Source organism: Esox lucius, chromosome 18 (genome assembly GCF_011004845.1).
Source record: "Esox lucius isolate fEsoLuc1 chromosome 18, fEsoLuc1.pri, whole genome shotgun sequence".
In the NCBI taxonomy this organism is placed as follows: Eukaryota; Metazoa; Chordata; class Actinopteri; order Esociformes; family Esocidae; genus Esox; species Esox lucius.
The window spans coordinates 15,824,153-15,843,961 of record NC_047586.1 but is presented as its reverse complement, the minus strand read 5'-3'; the positions used below and the strand labels follow the sequence as shown (position 1 = coordinate 15,843,961).

The window sequence follows — 19,809 nt, the reverse complement described above, 5'->3', positions numbered from 1 at the left end:
TACAATGTCTCACAATCAACCAATGTGTCTGGAGATATGACTATTACTACGGCTCACTATTAAACAAGATTGGAGATATTACTATTACAATGTCTCACTATTAAACAAGATTGGAGATATTACTATTACAATGTCTCACTATTAAACATGATTGGAGATATTACTATTACAATGTCTCACTATTAAACATGATTGGAGATATTACTATTACAATGTCTCACTATTAAACATGATTGGAGATATTACTATTACAATGTCTCACTATTAAACATGATTGGAGATATTACTATTACAATGTCTCACTATTAAACATGATTGGAGATATTACTATTACAATGTCTCACTATTAAACATGATTGGAGATATTACTATTACAATGTCTCACTATTAAACATGATTGTAGATATTACTATTACAACGCCTCACTATTAAACATGATTGGAGATATTACTAATACAATCTCTCACTATTAAACATGATTGGAGATATTACTAATACAATCTCTCACTATTAAACATGATTGGAGATATTACTATTACAACGCCTCACTATTAAACATGATAGGAGATATTACTAATACAATCTCTCACTATTAAACATGATTGAAGATATCACTGTTGCATTTTTTTGGGTGGAGAAAGATTTTCATCAGGGGGGGGCAGAAATAGATGGGAGGGGGGCAGAGAAAGAAAGAGAGAGAGAAAATAGGAGGAAAGCTGATTTCATGCTCAGGGGATTGCATCTCATTTCTTCTCTCAAGCAGCCAGCTTGGTGAAGGAAGGGCTGTGTACGGAGATGCTCACTACATTACTGCCATCTACTGGCGGCTCCACTAACTGTTAGGAAACCTCAGGGGCTGGAGAGAGCAGCTTCTCTACAGTGCAAGAGAAACAAATGGGAGGGATTATAAAATAGACAGAACATTAATCTGGTACCTGGCCAGAACATTAAAACACTTAACTTAACAGCACCCAAAGGGCTCCTGTTTTAATTAGTAACAATTGTGGGGTTTTTTTTGTGCTTTTCTTTTCCTTCAGTTTACTGGTATTTGAATCACCATTAGCTGGCTACAACTAGCCTGCCAGGGGTCCATATACAGCAAAATCTCAAACAATCCCAATGAGATTTCGCCATGGGGTTCTGGACAGAAAAAGTGCACTACATAGTGAGTAGGGAGGCATTTAGGATGGACCTATGGTGAAGGCCTTTACTCCTTGGTGTTGATGTGTAAAAGGGTTAGACATGAATGCACTGGATCTTCTGGTGAGGCAAGACCGAGGATTAATCACTGGGTCAGAGTAGCGCTCGTCGCCTCAAACCAAGAGTCTGTTTCCAATGCAAGAAAACGTATGCAGGACACAACCAGGAAGAGAGACACAGAGACAGAGAATGCGTGGGAAACCAGGAAGAGGATGAATGTTGTCTGCAGTGGACCCATCAGCAGCATTAGCATGTGTGAAATGTCAGTGTGATTTCAATGTGACGTTTCACAGCTTGGTTTTAACAGGATTTATCCAACTGGTCAGAGCAGAGCCGGACAATTAGCCAGCCATTACTACATGTATCCTCCGTCACAACCTGAAGACTCCCTGTCTACACGGGGATACTGTGGCAACCCCAACATCCCATAACGGTCGGACACGCTTCTGAGAAACGTCTTTAGGGCCAGTCGTGGCTGCTTAGGCCGAGGCAGGCATTTCACATGGATAACATCAGTCACACCGTGACTCATCAAGCCGAGTTACTAAGCTCAGTGAGCCACTTCAGACTGTTTCCACAACTATTTTGTAGTGCAGGTATTCAGGACATGTTTTTTTAACATCACACACAGCATTCTTTTCAATGACGCTTTCACAGAGAAAGCTGAATATACAATATGGGTTGGAAACCGAGGTTTAATGCAATATTAACCACCAGCAGCTGCATGCAGAGAACTTTAACCCATTGCTGGTACTCACCGTCTTTGCGTTGCGTCCCTCAGAAAAGTCAGGTCATGGTGAAACTGAAGGAGCGTGTGTGTAGCTGTGTGTGTGTGTGCGTGCGTGTGTAGTTCAAGTTAAACGGTACTCACGGTCATTGCACTGTGTCCCTGTGTAGGAGGTCATGGAGCAGTCACAGGTGAAGTTCTCCCACTGTTGGATACAAACGCCCATGTTGGCACAGGAGTCGTCCTGACACGTAGTGCTGGGTCCTGGAGGAACACACAGGGCGAAAGGGTGTGGAGTAACCAGAGGAGGCGCCACCGAGCCACATCACCTGGGTCCCATGCAGAGTGATGCGCTTTGAGGGGGCGTGAGGGGGCATGCGGGCCATGTCATTCAACTAGGACGTCTCAACGCCGGGGTGTTTTAACAGCACTCATAAACTGTCATGAACAGGCAGGAACAGAAACGAGAAATAGAAGACATCGTCCCCACGTTGCTAATGACGACAAATAGTACCGCACAGGCCTCACAGAAACAAACAAAATAAAAGTCCCACCGTCCTCCGTTCTTTATCCAGGAAGTAAAAACAGGAGACACACTGAAGACTCACACCACTATAGACTTATGGCACATCAAAAATAAGACAGAACAAAGTGAACACTTAAAAGTGTGCAAGTACAGTAGTGCATATCCCAGTGTGCACTCCACCGAGACAGTCTAAGGGGTATTCAAAGTCTAACAGGATGTGTGTATACCATTCTACACCAAGCACGCCACACATAGCACACACATTTGAATACGTCCTAATTGGGAATGCAGAAGACCACACTGCATACAGTCTATCCGACTGCATGTAAATGGAAAGCATTCAAAACCTCATCCAAATGTCCAAAAAACGTTTCTTATTTTCAGGTAGTGAAAAGATTTTAAAAAATATACCCCCCCAAAAAAACAACTGCAAATAAGCAGCCATTGAAGTGCAATGATTGTGTGCAAGATGATGTGTGAGAACATTGTGAATGCAGGTAGTAGAATTACTGGCTGAAAGGGCCTTTACTGTGTAATGCAGAGGCACAACCTGTCTCTAGTGGAGAGGACCTTCGCTCTCTGAAATACAGATCTTCCTTTTCTCACCTGACCAAGGAAGGATTTGAGAGAGACAAAGAGAGAGAGTCCGATAGAGATACAAAGAGAAACAGAGCGAGAGATTTCTCGCTTACAGCACTCTGGAGCAATTAATGTGCAGTTGCAGGATTCACTGAACTTTTCTGTGTACCTCAACTTTCATATCTGAATATGTGACTTGGACATAATGTGTCATAAGGAGACAGGTATACGTTACAGGTAATGGACGGAGCAGATTCTGATCACCATGAACAGTGGGCCAGATTGGGCCGGGGCTGTAGGCAGACTGGGAGCAGAGCAACAGCCTTCAGCCAGGACATGGACCATGTTTTATGGATGGGTCACTTTGTCAATAGCTTTGAATATCCCGTTTCTCCTTTCCCATTTTGTTTGTTTGTCTCTTTTTCATTCTCCCCCATTTGCTCTGTTTCTGCTTCACTCTCTTTTTCTTTCTCTCTTCAGCATTTCTCCTGCCACTTTCAGAGTGTGGGCCCTCCTCTCCAGCAGTGAAACAAGAAGTTGCCATGGATACATCCATGATGCATTGCACACAGCGTTCTTTCAGCCACACATCAGAAAAGTGTTGAAATTTGAACCTTCTACCTTGCAGGTTGGCTTTGGTGAAACCAACTTTGTTAGCGCAGAAAAGCCAGAAACACAACAGAAAAAGCAGGAAAACATCAGTCATGTTAGAGAGGGGCCACAGTGTTAGATAGTCACTAAGTTAGTAAGTCAGTAGGACTTATAGAGTATATAGAGGTAAAGGGTCATTCTTCAGGTTGTTATGTGAAGGGGTTAGTTAGTTCAGGGACTCAAAAAAAGGCAGAGGTATGATAGCAGGAGGGACCAGATAAACAGTAGTGTGCTTGAGTCTGTATAGGAATCTTAAGTGCAGTGTTTGCCAAACCTCTGCTTGACCTACACGGACACTCCACATTCTGATCCAGATTCAGAGGTACAGACCAGATTCAGAGGTACGGACAAATTGAATAAGGTTTGCCAGTTAGGGCTAAAACAAACACTTGACATGTCTGCAGAGGTTTAGGAGAGGTATGGGAAAACGTTATAGCGTGAGAAAGTATTCTCTTGGTTCACATACTGATGCTTTGGCACCACCTAGTGGTTGAATGCTGTAAGTACACAGTGCAACACAATCACACCAGTCCAAAATGTAGCAGCTTCCAAGTTGGGACTGAGAAGCCATACTTGAATTAGACTAGAAAGACTGGATGATAAGGTGTGATAGGGCATTGGTTCTCAGCAAGGGGTATTATGGCCCCTGAAAGTTCAGTACTCATGAGACCACCAGCTTCCTGGTAAAACACATACAGTTAAATCATGTGTGCTCTGGGCAGATCAACATTCTGGTAGAAGAACTAAAAAAAAGTCCGTTCAGATATGGAAGCACAATGTGTGGCACAGGGATCATAGGTCGTGGGTCGTACCTTCGCATCCGCGTTCGATCTGACCGGAGCGGAACAAGGCATCATTGATGAGGTCGGGCAGACGGCCGTTGAGATCTACAGACGCCAGACAGCCTTGGAAGCCCTCCCTGGAGACCACCAGCTTAGGAAGATTCTGGTACATGTTGGGCCCCAGCCCTGCCACAAACAGATCCCCTGGCGGAGGGAGGGTTGAGGGACACAATAATCCAGTCATTACAGAACTATGGTGACTTGGTTCCGTCTAATGAGAAGACACTGAGCAGGCACATCCACACTAGCTTCTTATACTGCACATTCATTCTGGGATAAGTGATATAAACATTTCAACAAACCCAGAGTTTTGACATTTTAATATCTGTTTTTTTTAGGGGCACCAGGGACTGCCTGGTTTAATCTGAGAAAACATTCCTCTAGTGCAGATGGAATTATTTGTTTACTAACCAGATTACTTTTGTCAGTCAGGGATGCAATAACTCCCTTTATATACTGAGTAGAATGAACTGGTGGATACCGTTTTCACACATATGCATCAAGCATGAAGGAACAAAGCGGTAGATACGCAACCCATATATAGACTAGAATCAGCACAATGCAAGACATTTATAGGAAAAGCTACATGCTAGCTTGCTAACTGTTCCTTTCTGAAGGACTTTCAGTAATTGCACCTATGCCAGCTAGCAATTGTGTACATGTTAGATAACCCCTTCCTTCTAAATGCAGGAAAGGAAATAAACTGGTAGGCACACGTTAATCTGTCTCTGAGGACCCCGACGGCAGGACTGCGCTGCCAGAATCCCGTTCCATTCAAAGAGTGACGAAGTGAGTGAATGTAGATCTGTTGGCGTGAGCCTCGGTACCTTTGAGGTCGAGGTTCTTGGCTCCGTTGACGTTCTGCGTGACCGACTTGGTGTCCACCTTCAGGGTGTGGGTGTTGCTGGCGTCCCTGGTGATCACCACGTTGTGCCACTGGTTGTCGTTCAGGGGACTGTCACTGTTGCCCTTCAGGAGACTGGGCCCGTTCCCCAGGTCGAACACGTAGTGGACAAACCTACCAAGGCAGGAGACAAGGCCAAGCAGACGCATTCTTGAGTGCCTAGTCAAGCACCCTTCCTCTCTTGATATGTGTGTGTGTAGGACGGAAACAGCAGCACTTCCTTGGCACACTTCAGCAATGCCTTGAAGGCCTACTCTTAACTTTGTGATATGGCCACGACTAGCCACTTCAGCGGCTGCCTGAGAGCATAAGAGAACGGGCACTTCGGTAATCCAAAGTGCACTCCCTTATTTCCTCCGCGTTGGAGGCAACGCTACCAGAGCCCCTGTAGACAGAGAGACTCCATAAGGGTGTTTCTACTCGAGACGTCCTGGACTCAGCAGATGTCACAATGCTGTGGTACACCACTGAAGGGGGCTATAATGTGTGCACAGTCGGTAAACAGGGACATTAGTCACCGTTCTGCCCATCTGTGTTGGAACTACTGGTGAGAGGACAGAAGAGGAGTCTAGAATATTCCATCATCGAGTCACGTTGAAGGGTAGCCACTGAGTCATATTACAGACAGCGTGTCTCCGGTTCACCCTGATAACCAGGCTTCCAGACATGTTAGGTAGTCCACTTCAATCTCCCTGGGAAGCACTCACCCTTTGACCAGCTCCACGGCGATGAAGTCGTTTCCGTCGCCGCTGTTGAAGAATATGAAGCCGTCCGGGGAGGTGGTCTTGAACTGGAAGAACATGTGCATGGTGGTGTAGGCCTGCAGCGTGGCCAGGCCGAGGTAGCTGCCCTTGGTCTTGAAGGTCACCGGGTCGGCGATGATGGAGCGCATGCCGAAACGGGCGTTAAGCTCACAGTAGTCAATGTCGCCATTCTTGCACATGTCGATGTAGAACATGCCGTTGAACTTCAGGCCCTTTGAGATGGTGACAATGACAACTACTGGTTATCACATTAACTCAAGGGCAGGACTATTGCTGGCGTTTTTTTTTTGTAACCCTAATAGATGACAATGTGATTGGGCCAGACAAAAGCTGTTAAAGCCTTGCAGATGGCAGCCAACAAGTCATCAGGTGGAAATAAGTTAACACTGAGGTGACCACATCCCCCTTTATGAGGTCAGAACCTGGCCAAGCAATCAGTTATGAGGTGCTCCTGCCAGCCCTGAAACTGGTACCTGCAGGTGTCCAATGAAGGAGGAGGGGGAGGAGGAGACGAAACGTCTCTCTGTCAGAATCCCTGTCTCAACATTGTGGAACTCCAGACGGGTATGGTCACCCAACATCTGATCTGGAGAGAGAGAGAAAGAGAGAGAGAGACAGACAGAGGGCAGACAGAAAAAGCAGAGAAGACAGAAAGAGAAAAATGTACGGGAAAATGAAGGGAGGAAGGAAAGGAAAGGAGGGAGGTAAGGAAAGGAGGAAATGGGAGAGGATTGGAATTTCAAAGGATTTCATCGTTTTATTAAACATATCATTGGAAAACATTGTCATCCCATCAGAACCAGTAACAGTACCTTCAGCCATGTCGTCATCAACCGTCAGTTTGAAGTTTTTACCACGTCGGACAACTCTGACTGAGTGCCAGTCATTATCATTAAGCTTTTGGCCCGCATACAGAGTCTCTGGTCCCTTGCCTGAGAAGGAGTGTTCGTTAGTTCCGGGTAAGGGTTAGTCAGCAATGCAAACCAAACCGTTGTTTTCTTGGGTGAGCTTGGACAATCTACCACTTAAATATGTGTCTGTCAGGGATGGAATTTGTGTGTGGGGGGGGGTTGTTGATTGAAATTAGGAAAGTGGGTGTTTGGCACTTTACTCTGGATACGAAAATCAAAGATTTGGTTTGTTTTAAAGGAAAAACAGATAGGGAACAATCTGAACAGATTATAATAAATGATAATAATACTCAGATTTGAAATCTAGATCTACTGTCAGTGGATTTACGACATCTAATATGACAAGATAAAAACTGCTGTTACTCATCAAAGGCTTTGGATCTGTCTTTTCATCACTAAAGGACAAACAGAGAACGCCGCTTCATATACACACACCTCTTTTAACCACAAGAGGGTGTGTGAAGTCTACAGTGTGCTACCCCTCGGGAGATCATGCAGTGTGTGTGTGTGTGTGTATGTGTGTGTGTGTTTGTGTGTGTCATTACACATGTTACTTGCTACATCATTATGTGTACTATGTAATAGAGCAGCAGTGGGAGAAAGGCTGACCCAGGTACACACACACACACACACACAAACACCAATGTGGTCACTGGAATGCACACACACTCAAACACACAACTGCAAAGGTATAACCAATTATTCCAATTCTGAAGCCATCTGTTGTAAAAACTACATTGATAAACCTGGCCCTGGGCTGTCTGGATTTCCCTCAGTCTGTCAGACTCAAAGATCTCTAATGAGTAAGAGCCATTATACTGTCCGTCTTTAGAAGGCATCCAACTTTATAAAGTCCAAACAAATTACTGTACAATGCCATTCCAATATTCTGCCCCTTACATTTAGTAATTTCACTGTAACACTTTGCGGCAAAAAATGGATACCTGACCAAAATAAATAAAGAAAAGTTGGATAATAAAGCTGAGTGAACCAACAATTATAGTAACTATTAAATGATTTCTCTTGGCTATAGCTTATCCCTCATCCATGCAAATCCCTTATCAAACGTGTGCATATTGCCCTGTCTGTACTGCACAAATCAAGTCAAACATTATTTTATAATATTCATTCAAAGAAGAATTCTCCAACAAGTGGAGTGGTGACTTACTGGTGTTACAGTTAATCCTGACACAGTCTAGATGGGGGGAGAACAAGTGACAGATGAAATCGCATCCTTCAAGGTAACAGCTGCAGACATCCAAGAACAGAAACTCCACCTTCCGGGGACGGTCACATGACGTTGGCGGCCATTTTAGGTTGTTATGGTAACTTGTGATGGTCAATGTTAAACTGCCGTTTTGGATATTAAGTCTTAATTCCAATTTTGACCATTACACTTTCTTTAAGGCTAAGATTAGAATAACTTCAATTCAATGAAAATAATTATCTTTGTGACTGGCAGTTTACGTTAACTTTCATGCCTACTGTACATGTTTTATCAATTTCAAAATGGCCACTTGCAGTTAATTGGCCACATCGATGTACCAACCCAGTATTTTAGAATCTTCATTTTGTCCTCAACACCTGCAGCCTATAAATTAAGTTGAAGTATGCTTTGCTTTAAACTACAGGCTACAACGTGTTATATTACATCCTACCAAAAAGAAATATAGGAAGTAGACTCGGCCTGTGATTAGTCTGATTGGTCAGGTGATCTGGGTTGGGATCCATGTGACCCAGCTCGTCATGTACCGTCAACCGCAACAGAAAAGTGGGAGCAAACAGCATCGATCCAGTCAGCACCAGCACCGTACAGTGGCCTAGCAGGGTCCAATATCTACCAGTAACCTGGCTCCAGCACATGACGAGGAGGAGGCATTGTTTATAACAAATCATCTCTTATCTACCGTTTAGCTGATCAAAATGCTATAGAGCTATAAACAACTATACATATATATTATGAAACTGAATGAACTATAGTAGTGCAATGTAATGTTTGGCGAGGGGCTCTTTGTGAATGCGGGTTACATGACAGCAATATCGTCCATTCCTTCTACAGGTTGAGTCCTTCCATCTTATGGGCTGAAATAAGCTTGAAGACAGAAATTGCTACTAGACAGAGCTGTGTGTTGATTGCTCTATTCTCTGAAATCATGAGAAGTCATTGTAAGTGCTGTTTTGAAGTGTGAGTCCTATTCCAGCGCATTTATCCAAATGCCACCATCTGCAGGCTAGCTGAGTGCTGTGGGCTCGAGCTGTTTGCTAGGCGGGCCGCAGGCTAGGGGCCGTTGAAGGGGTGAGTACCATCTTTGAACATGGCGACATGAGAGATACCACCTACACTATTGAGAGGGTGCTTATGGGAGAAAACATGAACCTGCTAACATGGACTGAACCAAAATCAAAAGAACAAAAAAAATAAAACACACAGTTAGGACAAGAACAAACCCAGATGATACGAATGTATCAAAACATTACTGAGATCAGTAAGTTATAGAAGAGAGCTAACGTTAAAAAAAGGGGACATTTTAAAAGTATGGGTTATCTGTAGGTTTATGCCCATGTGCTAGAAATGCATTTAATTGTCTCAGATATTAATAAAGTAAAAGTCTAGTCTGAGAAATCTCTCAAGCTACAGTATTCTTTGTTTTCTATTATAAAGTAACATCGACATCATAATGAAGAATGGCTGTGATATGATCTGTTCAAGAGATGCAGCCTGAAAGCATGGTTACTGTGGTTAATTGTTAGATTCATGAGAAATACAGTAACCACTTACAGTAGCAACAAAGCAAGAAAATATATGAAACCAAGCAAAACTACAATCCATGCAACAACCGTAAAAACAAATGAGTTTTAGTTTGTTAGATTTATTTGATTCAACCATAATGAAAAAAAAGGAACTGAAGAAAAATACAACTACTACAAACACGCCTCCCCTGAACACATCGGAGCAGGGGAGGGCTAACGGCCAGCGCTTTTATACGATACCTAAGTTGACCGTGAGCTTGACCCGGCCGCTGTCGAGCTCCAGGCGGAGCGTGTCAGCGGAGTCCCGGGAGGTAGCAGCCATTAGGAGCCCAAATGCACGCTGGGACATGAAGCGGAGTGAGACGTCCTCGGCCTCCGTGTGCATCACGTTGGGCATCACCACCTTCATGTACATGCTGCCGTCGTAGCTCAGGATGGAGGCCTCTGAAGAGGGGAGAGGAGCTGGGTCAGAGACTGACACACCCAGACCATCACGCATTTCTTTAACTCTCCATTCTCAGTCCCCCTCACACTTTTAGCCACATTGAAATACACAATCTTCATGGAAATAGTAAATCCTGCTATTGTATAGCACAATGTTAAGACTTGTTAAGGCGATATGTGAAAGATCCAATTCAAGGATCCCAACATACAGTGTGTCTCAATATGAGAAGCACACAGATTCCAGAAACACACTATGAATCACGTACAGCATCCATTATGGAAAAGACATGCCCAGACTGGACACACTGGGCCGTGTTCAGACACGGATTAAGCCTAGTCTAGGACAAAAAAAAATCTACTTCAATAGAAAACTCCATTTGACAATATTTGATAATCGGAACATTAAAATATAAAAAATGTTCAGTCTTTGTCACGTTGGGTCCTTCATGGCTATCATGCTTAGTTTTCACACGCACACACGCACGCACACAAATCACAGGGCCTTCTGTCTGTACAGTCCAATGGCCATGCTAATCCTAAACATATAGCCGTTGTCCAACCATACCTTACACGTCTACACAGTCCAACAGCAGAGATGAAAAGAAACAAACCAGCCGTTCACTCCCCCATTTCCCAACTCACCCTGGATCACTAGATACCACTCCAGACGGGGCATGAACAGCCAAGAACAGTCACTTCAAACAGTCTCATGGACTGGATGGCATCATATAAGGAGCTTGGTGCCTGCCAAACGGCATGGCCTCCTTTTAGAATGGACACAATCCAAAAGAGAGAGGTAGAATGTCCCCTTAAAAACATCAATAACTTTTCTTAGCGGACAAATTGCAGAATATCCCTTTTGAAACATCAATAACTTTGCTTTGTGGAGAAATCATTAAATACTGTAAGGATCTGGGCTGGAAGCCAAGAAGTAGATTGATCCACGCTAGGCTATAATTGTGTGCTGTAGCAATGTTAATTGATATTGTGTATTCTCCCTGTTGTGAATAACCTTTAGGTGAGAATGTGTTATAACAAAAATGTCAACGCAACATATAGCGTCAGTCACAGGTTTCATGAGCTGAAATGAAAGATCACAGACATTTTCCATAACCACACATATTTCTCTCAGACTTCGTGCACAAATGTGTTTACATTCTTGTGTTTTTCCTATCTTATATACAGTATCTCACAAAAGTGAGAACACCCCTCATATTCTTTCAAATATTTGATTATAGAAATGACACTTTGCTACAATGTAAAGTAGTGAGTGTACAGCATGTATAACAGTGTACATTTGCTGTCCTCAAAATTACTCATCACACAGCCATTAATGCCTAAACTGCTGGCAACAAAAGTCAGTACACCAAGTGAAATGTCCAAATTGGGCCCAAAGTGTCAATATTTTGTGTGGCCACCATTATTTTCCAGCACAGACTTAACCCTCTTGGGCATGGAGTTCACCAGAGCTTCACAGGTTGCCACTGGAGTCCTCTTCCACTCCTCCATGACAACATCACGGAGCTGGTGGATGTTAGAGACCTTGCACTCCTCCACCTTCCGTTTGAGGATACCCCACAGATGCTCAATAGAGTTTAGGTCTGGAGACATGCTTGGCCAGTCCATCACCTTTCAGTCATAACCGTCACAAATCTCTACACGTCGTGTCCCATTTAAACATAGAGACCATCCAATTAATCTGGAAGGGACCCGTTTAATCACAACACAACCTCATTTGTGCAGTTCACACCAGTAATATGTCGCTAAGTGTTTGGTGTGTCTGGAGTGCAGGATGGCCTCCTTTATTGTGACACAGAGCTGGTGGATGTTAGAGACCTTGCACTCCTCCACCTTCTGTTTGAGGATGCTCCACAGATGCTCAAAATGGTTTAGGTATGGAGACATGCTTGGCCAGTCCATCACCTTTACCCTCAGCTTCTTTAGCAAGGCAGTGGTGATCTTGGAGGTATGTTTGAGGTCGTTATCATGTTGGAATACTGCCCTGAGGCCCAGTCTCTGAAGGGAGGGGATCATGCTCTGCTTCAGTATGTCACAGTACATGTTGGCATTCATGGTTGCCTCAATGAACTGTAGCTCCCCAGTGCCAGCAGCACTCATTCAGCCCCAGACCATGAAACTCCCACCACCATGATTGACTATAGGCAAGACACACTTGTCTCTGTACTCCTCACCTGGTTGCCACCACGCACGCTTGATACCATCTGAACCAAATAAGTTCATCTTGGTCTCATCAGACCACAGGACATGGTTCCAGTAATCCATGTTCTTAGTCTGCTTGTCTTCAGCAAACTGTTTTGCGGGCTTTCTTGTGCATCATCTTTAGAAGAGGCTTCCTTCTGGGACGACAGTCATGCAGACCAACTTGATGCATTATGCAGCGTATGGTCTGAGCACTGATAGGCTGACCCCCCACCCCTTCAACCTCTGCAGCAATAATGGCAGCACTCATGCGTCTATTTCCCAAAGACAACCTCTGGATAGGACGCTGAGCACATGCATTCAACTTCTTTGGTCGACCATGGCGAGGCCTGTTCTGAGTGGAACCTGTCCTGTTAAACCGCTTTATGGTCTTGGCGACCGTGCTGCAGCTCAGTTTCATGGTCTTGGCAATCTTTTTATAGCCTATGCCATCTTTGTGTAGAGCAACAATTCTTTTTTTTCAGATTCTCAGAGAGTTCTTTGCCATGAGGTGCCATTTTGAACTTCCAGTGACCAGTATGAGGGAGTGTGAGAGCGATAACACCAAATGTAACATACCTGCTCCCCATTCACAACTGAGACCTTGTAACACTAACAAGTCACATGACACTAGGGAGGGAAAATGGCTACTTGGGCCCAATTTGGACATTTTTACTTAGGGGTGTACTCACTTTTGTTGCCAGCGGTTTAGATATTAATGGCTGTGTGTTGAGTTATTTTGAGGGGACAGCAAATGTACACTGTTAGACAAGCTGTACACTCACTACTTTACATTGTAGCAAAGTGTCATTTCTTCAGTGTTGTCACATTAAAAGACATAATCAAATATTTGCATAAATGTGAGGGGTGTACTCACTTTTGTGAGCTACTGTACCTCAGTAAAACCTTTAAAATTGTTGCCTGTTTTGTTATATTTTTGCTCAGTGCCATTACATTAGAGAGAAAAACTCAGCCCCTAGTCCAGCACACACTTTTCATTCAGAACTGCAAAACTCCACCGTAAAATCCTTGCATTCGGAGAATGACACGCTTCTGCTGTTCATAGGTAAACATGAAAGGAGCTTTAACTCCAAAGTGACCTTGCACTTTTATGTTATTGAGTATAAACCTGGTGACATATTACACAAGTGGCCATTTTGAACAGTGCTTTTCTGATCTGGCTTCAAACTAAAGTCAAATTCTGTGTATATTTAAATGCTATCCTCTCTCATCCCATGCCTCTTCTTCATCTTAACACTATCTCATCATATCATTCATCCTTAATCTACCATTGATCCTTTTATCCTGTATGCAGTTTTTAAAATAGACAATCTTTGGGTTATAAAATAATACCCCTCTCTCTAAGATTTTTCAACCAGTCTCCTCATTAAAATGACTTAAATAACCAATGTGATGGATTAATCTCCCCTGGTTGAGTTCTAGTGGTCTGTTATCTATTTATGGTGATATACAAATATGTACATTCCAACAATGAATAATCAAACCAGTGAGTCATAACCGTCACAAATCTCTACACGTCGTGTCCCATTTAAACATAGAGACCATCCAATTAATCTGGAAGGGACCCGTTTAATCACAACACAACCTCATTTGTGCAGTTCACACCAGTAATATGTCGGTAAGTGTTTGGTGCATCTGGAGTGCAGGATGGCCTCCTTTATTGTGGATTGTAATAAAATATCCCTGGAAGGATACAGCCATGTCTAGGGTATTCTGGAGACTGTGCTGTACATGCAAATAGATGTCATGGAAACTATATTTCATACGGTCATAGAATAATGACGGCACTGATTTGACTGGAGCTTCACTCATGCAATAACATAGAAATGACAGAGCTTGACATTGCATTTCAAACTAACTTGATGTCTACAGTTTTCATCAAGCCAAAGGTTTACTACCTAGCTAACGAAATACTGGAAATTCAGACACTGTTCTGTAAAATACTGTTGAGTGCTTCACTTGGAGGATTCAGACCCTGACCATGAGAGACAGAAGGTCTTTTCTGTCATCTCTTTCCCACAAAGACAGGAACACCTCTTCCCCTCCAGTAATTTCCCCTCTGACAGGGCCAAGGTATTGATCCCAGACAGCCAGGCCGGGTCCAAGACCACAAAGGCAGGAAAACAAGGTGAAACATTTGATGTCTGCGAGAGAGAGCGTGTCTGGCTTGCTGGTCGCTTTAGAGAAAAACTTGAGAAGACATGTAAGGACACAGAAGAATGATTGATGGTCGATTGAAAAAATTACTTTGCTTGAAGGAATATCACAAACCAGATTTGTTTGAATGTTATAAGAAAATATATTAAAAAAAACTGTTTTGAGAAAGAAATTGTTCTGAAAAGTGTAACCATGGTGTGTGTGTGAACACCTCTCCTCACGAAGTACAGTACATGCTATGCCTGAACAGCTGTGTTGCGCTGAAGAGGGACCTCAGCCACTCAGGACAGCTTATTTCAAATGGTAATTAAAGTATGGGTGCTGGGTGGGGTCAATTTACATAATTACCTGAAAATATTAGCCCCCTCGCTGTCTGTCTCCCCGTCGTTGTGTCTCCCCCTCACTGTGTGTCTCCCCCTCGCTGTCCGTCTCCCCCTCGCTGTCCGTCTCCCCCTCGCTGTCCGTCTCCCCCTCCCTCAGCGACTTGTTCCCTCCATTTTTACCCTGCAGTACATTTCAACATGAAACGGCCCAAGCTGGATCAGATTCCAGTTGACAGGTTGACGTTGAATGGATCCAAGCCTTTTCGTTTCTCCTTCTACACCAACCAACCGCTGCGCTCCAATGCAGAAGGCCGAGGGGCGTAGGGAGTTAACCGCCTGAAAGCTCCACGGATCTCCCATACGGAGACGGAGGGGGTGGTGCATGTTTGCCTCAGCATGGTTTCCTGTGAAGTCTCATTTCTGCCGCAGTCTTTAACATGGAAGTAGACAGTGCAGACGCCTGTCTGCCTGTTGTGTCGTCTCGTCCTCCGCTGCGCGGTTTGTGTACTAGTGACAGGCTATGACATGTTTCACTAAGCAAAGTCCCAACTGGAGGCCCCGGCTGTCAACATTATGGGATGTCTGCTGTGGATGTGGATACCTTTCCTGTAAGGGTAGGCTGCAGTGCCACGCAGCGCCCAGTTCACATCTCTGTGCCACTAATCGCTCCCATTAAATCTTTTCACCTGAGGACTTTTACTCCTCTGATTGGTCTAAAGATCAGGTAGCGTGAAAGACGAGCAAGAATCGGGCTGCCTAAAGTCCTATGAAAAATGGACGTCATGCAATAGGATGCTGACAGTGTTTGACTCTACAAGTCATAGACAATATGCTTCGCCAGACCGGCGGAAGACATCTGACACGAATACATGGCGCCTTGATCCATGTAGCCATGCGTGTGTCCGGGTTTGCATTTTGTAGCTCAAGCTGAGTGTTCGTGCAGAAACCTTGTGTGTGTGTGTGTGTGTGTTTGTGGCTCCACGTGTGCACACAGAAGGAAGACCCTCTCAGTGGAACGGTTGTGATCTCAGCGTGAGTCAGGGTGACACACTGGGGAGAGGGATCAGTGTTTTAACAGCTTCAGCCGGCCTGTGTGGACTTACTGGATGTCCACAGTCACACTGTTTTAGGGATTCTCCTAAGCCCGAGTTGAATTACGCCCATTTCTAAATAGGTTCAACATGAAGTAAACATGCCCTTCAAATGAAAACAACGTGGCGTGATTCAAGTGCTCCTCCGTGCCAGACATGTTACACGGGTCTTATGATAGCATGGATTCAGAGACAGATTCATCAGCTGGTTGTACGTTTGGGATATTAGGCCTGTTTGAACAGTGTTTCTTTCAACGATTAGAACGTTACAAGTTTTAGTTTTATTAGAACAGAAACAGTTTCATATAGGCACAGTGTTTCATATAGGCACAGTGTTTCATATAGGCACAGTGTTTCATATAGGCACAGTGTTTCATATAGGCACAGTGTTTCATATAGGCACAGTGTTTCATATAGGCACAGTGTTTCATATAGGCACAGTTTCATATTCAAAGTGTATTAGGAGTAGGATCATTTCAAACCTGTTTTGATAGTCTTTATATCTTTCCAAATTGGGAAATAAGCCAGAACATTTTTATTATTAGACTGCTTAATATGGAAACTAATGTTGATCAAAACAAAAGCCTTTCTAATGGCTGTATTTGATATGAATAACAGTCAATTTATTATTACTGATTTTAGTCAAATTATTTATGGTTTCTTGTCATATCATCAGTCACACACAAACTCACACACACACACACACACGCAATACACAATCCTGTCTATTCCATTCTCTGCCACAGGGGGACAGTAAAGACCAGCAATTACAGTACTTAACAGCTACAGACTGCTGTTTGGAATGACTTTTCCTCTCATCACCGTAATGAAGGAGATAACCCTGGAATGGGAATGAGAGAGAGAGAGAGAGAGAGAGAGGGAGGGAGGGAGGGAGGGGGAGAGAGAGAGAGAGAGAGAGAGAGAGAGAGAGAGAGAGAGAGAGAGAGAGAGAGGGAGAAAGGGGGGTGAAGGGAGAAAAGAATGAGGGAGGGATCATGGGTCAAATTCAACAGCAGGACATGAAAGCTCTTGCACTCTGTCAAGTGTCGGCTGTGTCTGTGATCTGTCACAAAAAAGGCTTCCCCCCTGAAACCAGCAGGGAAACCTTAAAGCCAGGTGCATGGGATTGGAAGTTTTGTCAATTTCTCAGATGGCCGATCTCTGAAAAGTAGATTTAATCCCCAGACCAGGAGAGTTGAGGAGAAAGACAGAGGGCCTTAAACCCCTTGTCTTCGATTCACCCCCACCCTGTCATCTTCAGCCACAGAGTGGAACATGGCGGTCACACCCATATCCTATTCATTACAACACACACACACACACACACACACACACACTGAAGTGGGTATGTATGCTCCAGCACCAGTGCAAGGCTCCTAAGCACACATTTAATTACAGTTAGGGATTAGATAGCAATAGAATAATGTTCCCAAGCAGAGCGGAGAAAAAAAAAATCATTCTGTGTGGAAACTAACACTTCATCTTAGAGTAGAAGGGCTCACCGCTCTATGCTATTACCACAAGTAAGCACATTCGATCGCTCATCTCTCTCTCTCTAAATATATTGCTGATCTTTCCCTCCCAATATTTTTTGTTCATTGAAATACTAAACCTTTCTTTTTTTCATAACTCTAAGATGAGAGGGCAGACTGACACAGAAACCAGACAAATAGAATGTAACTAGTTTCACACACTAAGAGGCAGTTGAAATTCAATTCAAAAATATATTAGTCCACATTTGTCTAAGGCAATCAAAGAAATGACCAACATGCCAGACTGTGTATTTTCCTTCAACTGTCTAAAGAAGCAATGCTGGAAGATCCTGTCTGTTGCATTCCCCTTTGTTAGTGATTATGATAATGGGAAAGGCTGTCTAGCAGATGAAAAAGCTTTCTTAAATATCTACTCAATTATGATAAATCCATCATTAATCCAGAAGATATGTATTTAGCTAACTATGCAATCACATGTATGCTACATAAATGCAATTAGCAAAACAAGTCTTTAAATAATGTGAACTTGAATTAATGGGATTTTTCCCCAGATAATAAAACTGGTATTTTTTATTACCTTGGACCTCAACATCAAATGTGTTTTTCTATTTAAAAGGTCTGAGGAATAGAGTAACCAGACATGGAATTAGTCTTAAAAATGTGCCTGCACCGCCAAGATGAATGACCTCCAAAACACCATCTAAAACACAGCTGCACCAACGATGCCCACAATCAAACCCACCACTTAAGCCCGTGTGTGATACGGGGGAACCCTATCCGCTCTTCATTTATTTGGCTCTGGTTCTCCACCTTCCCTTTTCCATGTCTCTTTATCTGCCACCCTGTCTCGGTCTACCTCCCCCTTTCTCTCTCTGCGTGTCTCCCCCTCAACGCCTGTCTCCCCCTCTCTCCTTACCTTGATTACTCCCTGTGGTACATTTCAAAATGATATTGTTCAAGCTGGATTTAAATTCCAGTTGACTGCTTGATGCTGAATGGATCGATGCCTTTTGTTTTCCATCTACACCAACGAACCATGGAGTTCAAAAGCACCATCATCCTGATATGAAAAGAGGATGAGAGGGGAGGTGGGGGACCCAAAAGCTGGTCATGCAGGCTGTTCTTCGGCCATTATGTGTTTAGGGTATTGCCTTCTGACTGTCTAACGAAAAGGAGTGAACGACACAGAGGAGGATAGAGGAGAGAACGTAGAAAGCTCCTTGAATCTTTCGACCGGGACTGTATGTGCCTTATTTGATGTCATGTGAATAACATTGGTCGCTGCTGTTCAATTTACACACCTCTCTGTTCCTGTGTCCTAGACCAAATGTAATTCATTAGTTGTTTAGGCTCGATAAAAGCTTTAAACAGACACTATCCAGGGAGGAATAGATTGGAATGTGTCCACTGATAACATAGTGGATAGAGTTGTCGTAACCCCCCCCGGGTCCAAATCCAGTTCCACCACTGGTCTATGTAGGGAACAGTACGCCATTTGGGATGTACTGTACTGTACCATGCAGCTAATCAGTCAGGTGAGTCTGGATGCATCCCAATGGCCCCCTATTCACTGTATTGTACACTACTTCTGTATTCAAAACCTATTCAAAAGTAGTACACTATAAAGGAAGAATTGGGTCATCTGGGAAGTATCGTCAATGTTGATACCAACGCCGATACCAAACTAATTATTCAACTCAATTCAATGATTATTCTACTCTCCGAAGCTGGTAAGTCTTCAAAGACAAACAGAACAAAAGCGGAGAAACAAAATGAGAAGAGGATCAGGCTTTTGTTGGAGAGGGAAATATGCTGGTCCTTGCTGTTTTTCCCTGGCTGAACTCAAATAGGATTGATTTGGAAAGCTTCCCCGGTCTCAGAATTCTGTTATTCCCATTTATTCATGTAATTGGGAATGATGCGGATTAAATATAAATATTGCGTATGGATGTTTAATTATGTTTTTGTTTTTTTATGAACCTGCGTATGGATCAGAATTAATAGAATACATTGGGATCCTCTGCTGGAAAACTGGACTAAGTTTTGCTGTTTGCTGTCTGACATCTGTATTTGTCCCACATCTGTAAAAGCCAGGAACATACAATGATTTAATTCATAGACAGAAACACAAAAATGAACGTTACCGCTAAATGGTAATCCACCCAAAAGCTTCCATTTGATTATTAAATACAATACTGTAAGTTAAATTATGCAAGTATACAACAA

The 19,809-nt window shown here is 43.4% G+C and overlaps 1 protein-coding gene across 18 annotated transcripts in view; it reads right to left on the bottom strand.

The window, feature by feature from the left end:
• The window catches only part of LOC105017684 (neurexin-3b), a 300,014-nt gene that overhangs the window by 175,460 nt on the left and 104,745 nt on the right, over positions 1–19,809 (bottom strand). For 11 of the 18 annotated variants that reach the window (XR_002198175.2, XR_002198177.2, XR_002198176.2 and 8 more), the window contains 9 exons: positions 10,096–10,299; positions 8,273–8,299; positions 7,006–7,125; positions 6,667–6,779; positions 6,137–6,405; positions 5,353–5,543; positions 4,496–4,669; positions 3,654–3,680; positions 2,072–2,191 (listed from right to left, as the gene is read on the bottom strand). Coding sequence is in view for 13 of the 18 variants with exons in the window: in XM_034287715.1 (XP_034143606.1) it covers positions 2,072–2,191; positions 3,654–3,680; positions 4,496–4,669; positions 5,353–5,543; positions 6,137–6,405; positions 6,667–6,779; positions 7,006–7,125; positions 8,273–8,299; positions 10,096–10,299 (1,245 nt within the window). In the remaining 5 variants the exon portion in view is untranslated. The remainder of the gene's footprint in view (positions 1–2,071; positions 2,192–3,653; positions 3,681–4,495; positions 4,670–5,352; positions 5,544–6,136; positions 6,406–6,666; positions 6,780–7,005; positions 7,126–8,272; positions 8,300–10,095; positions 10,300–19,809) is intronic. The other 7 variants (XR_002198178.2, XM_020056333.3, XM_010882485.5 and 4 more) reach the window with 3 other exon arrangements.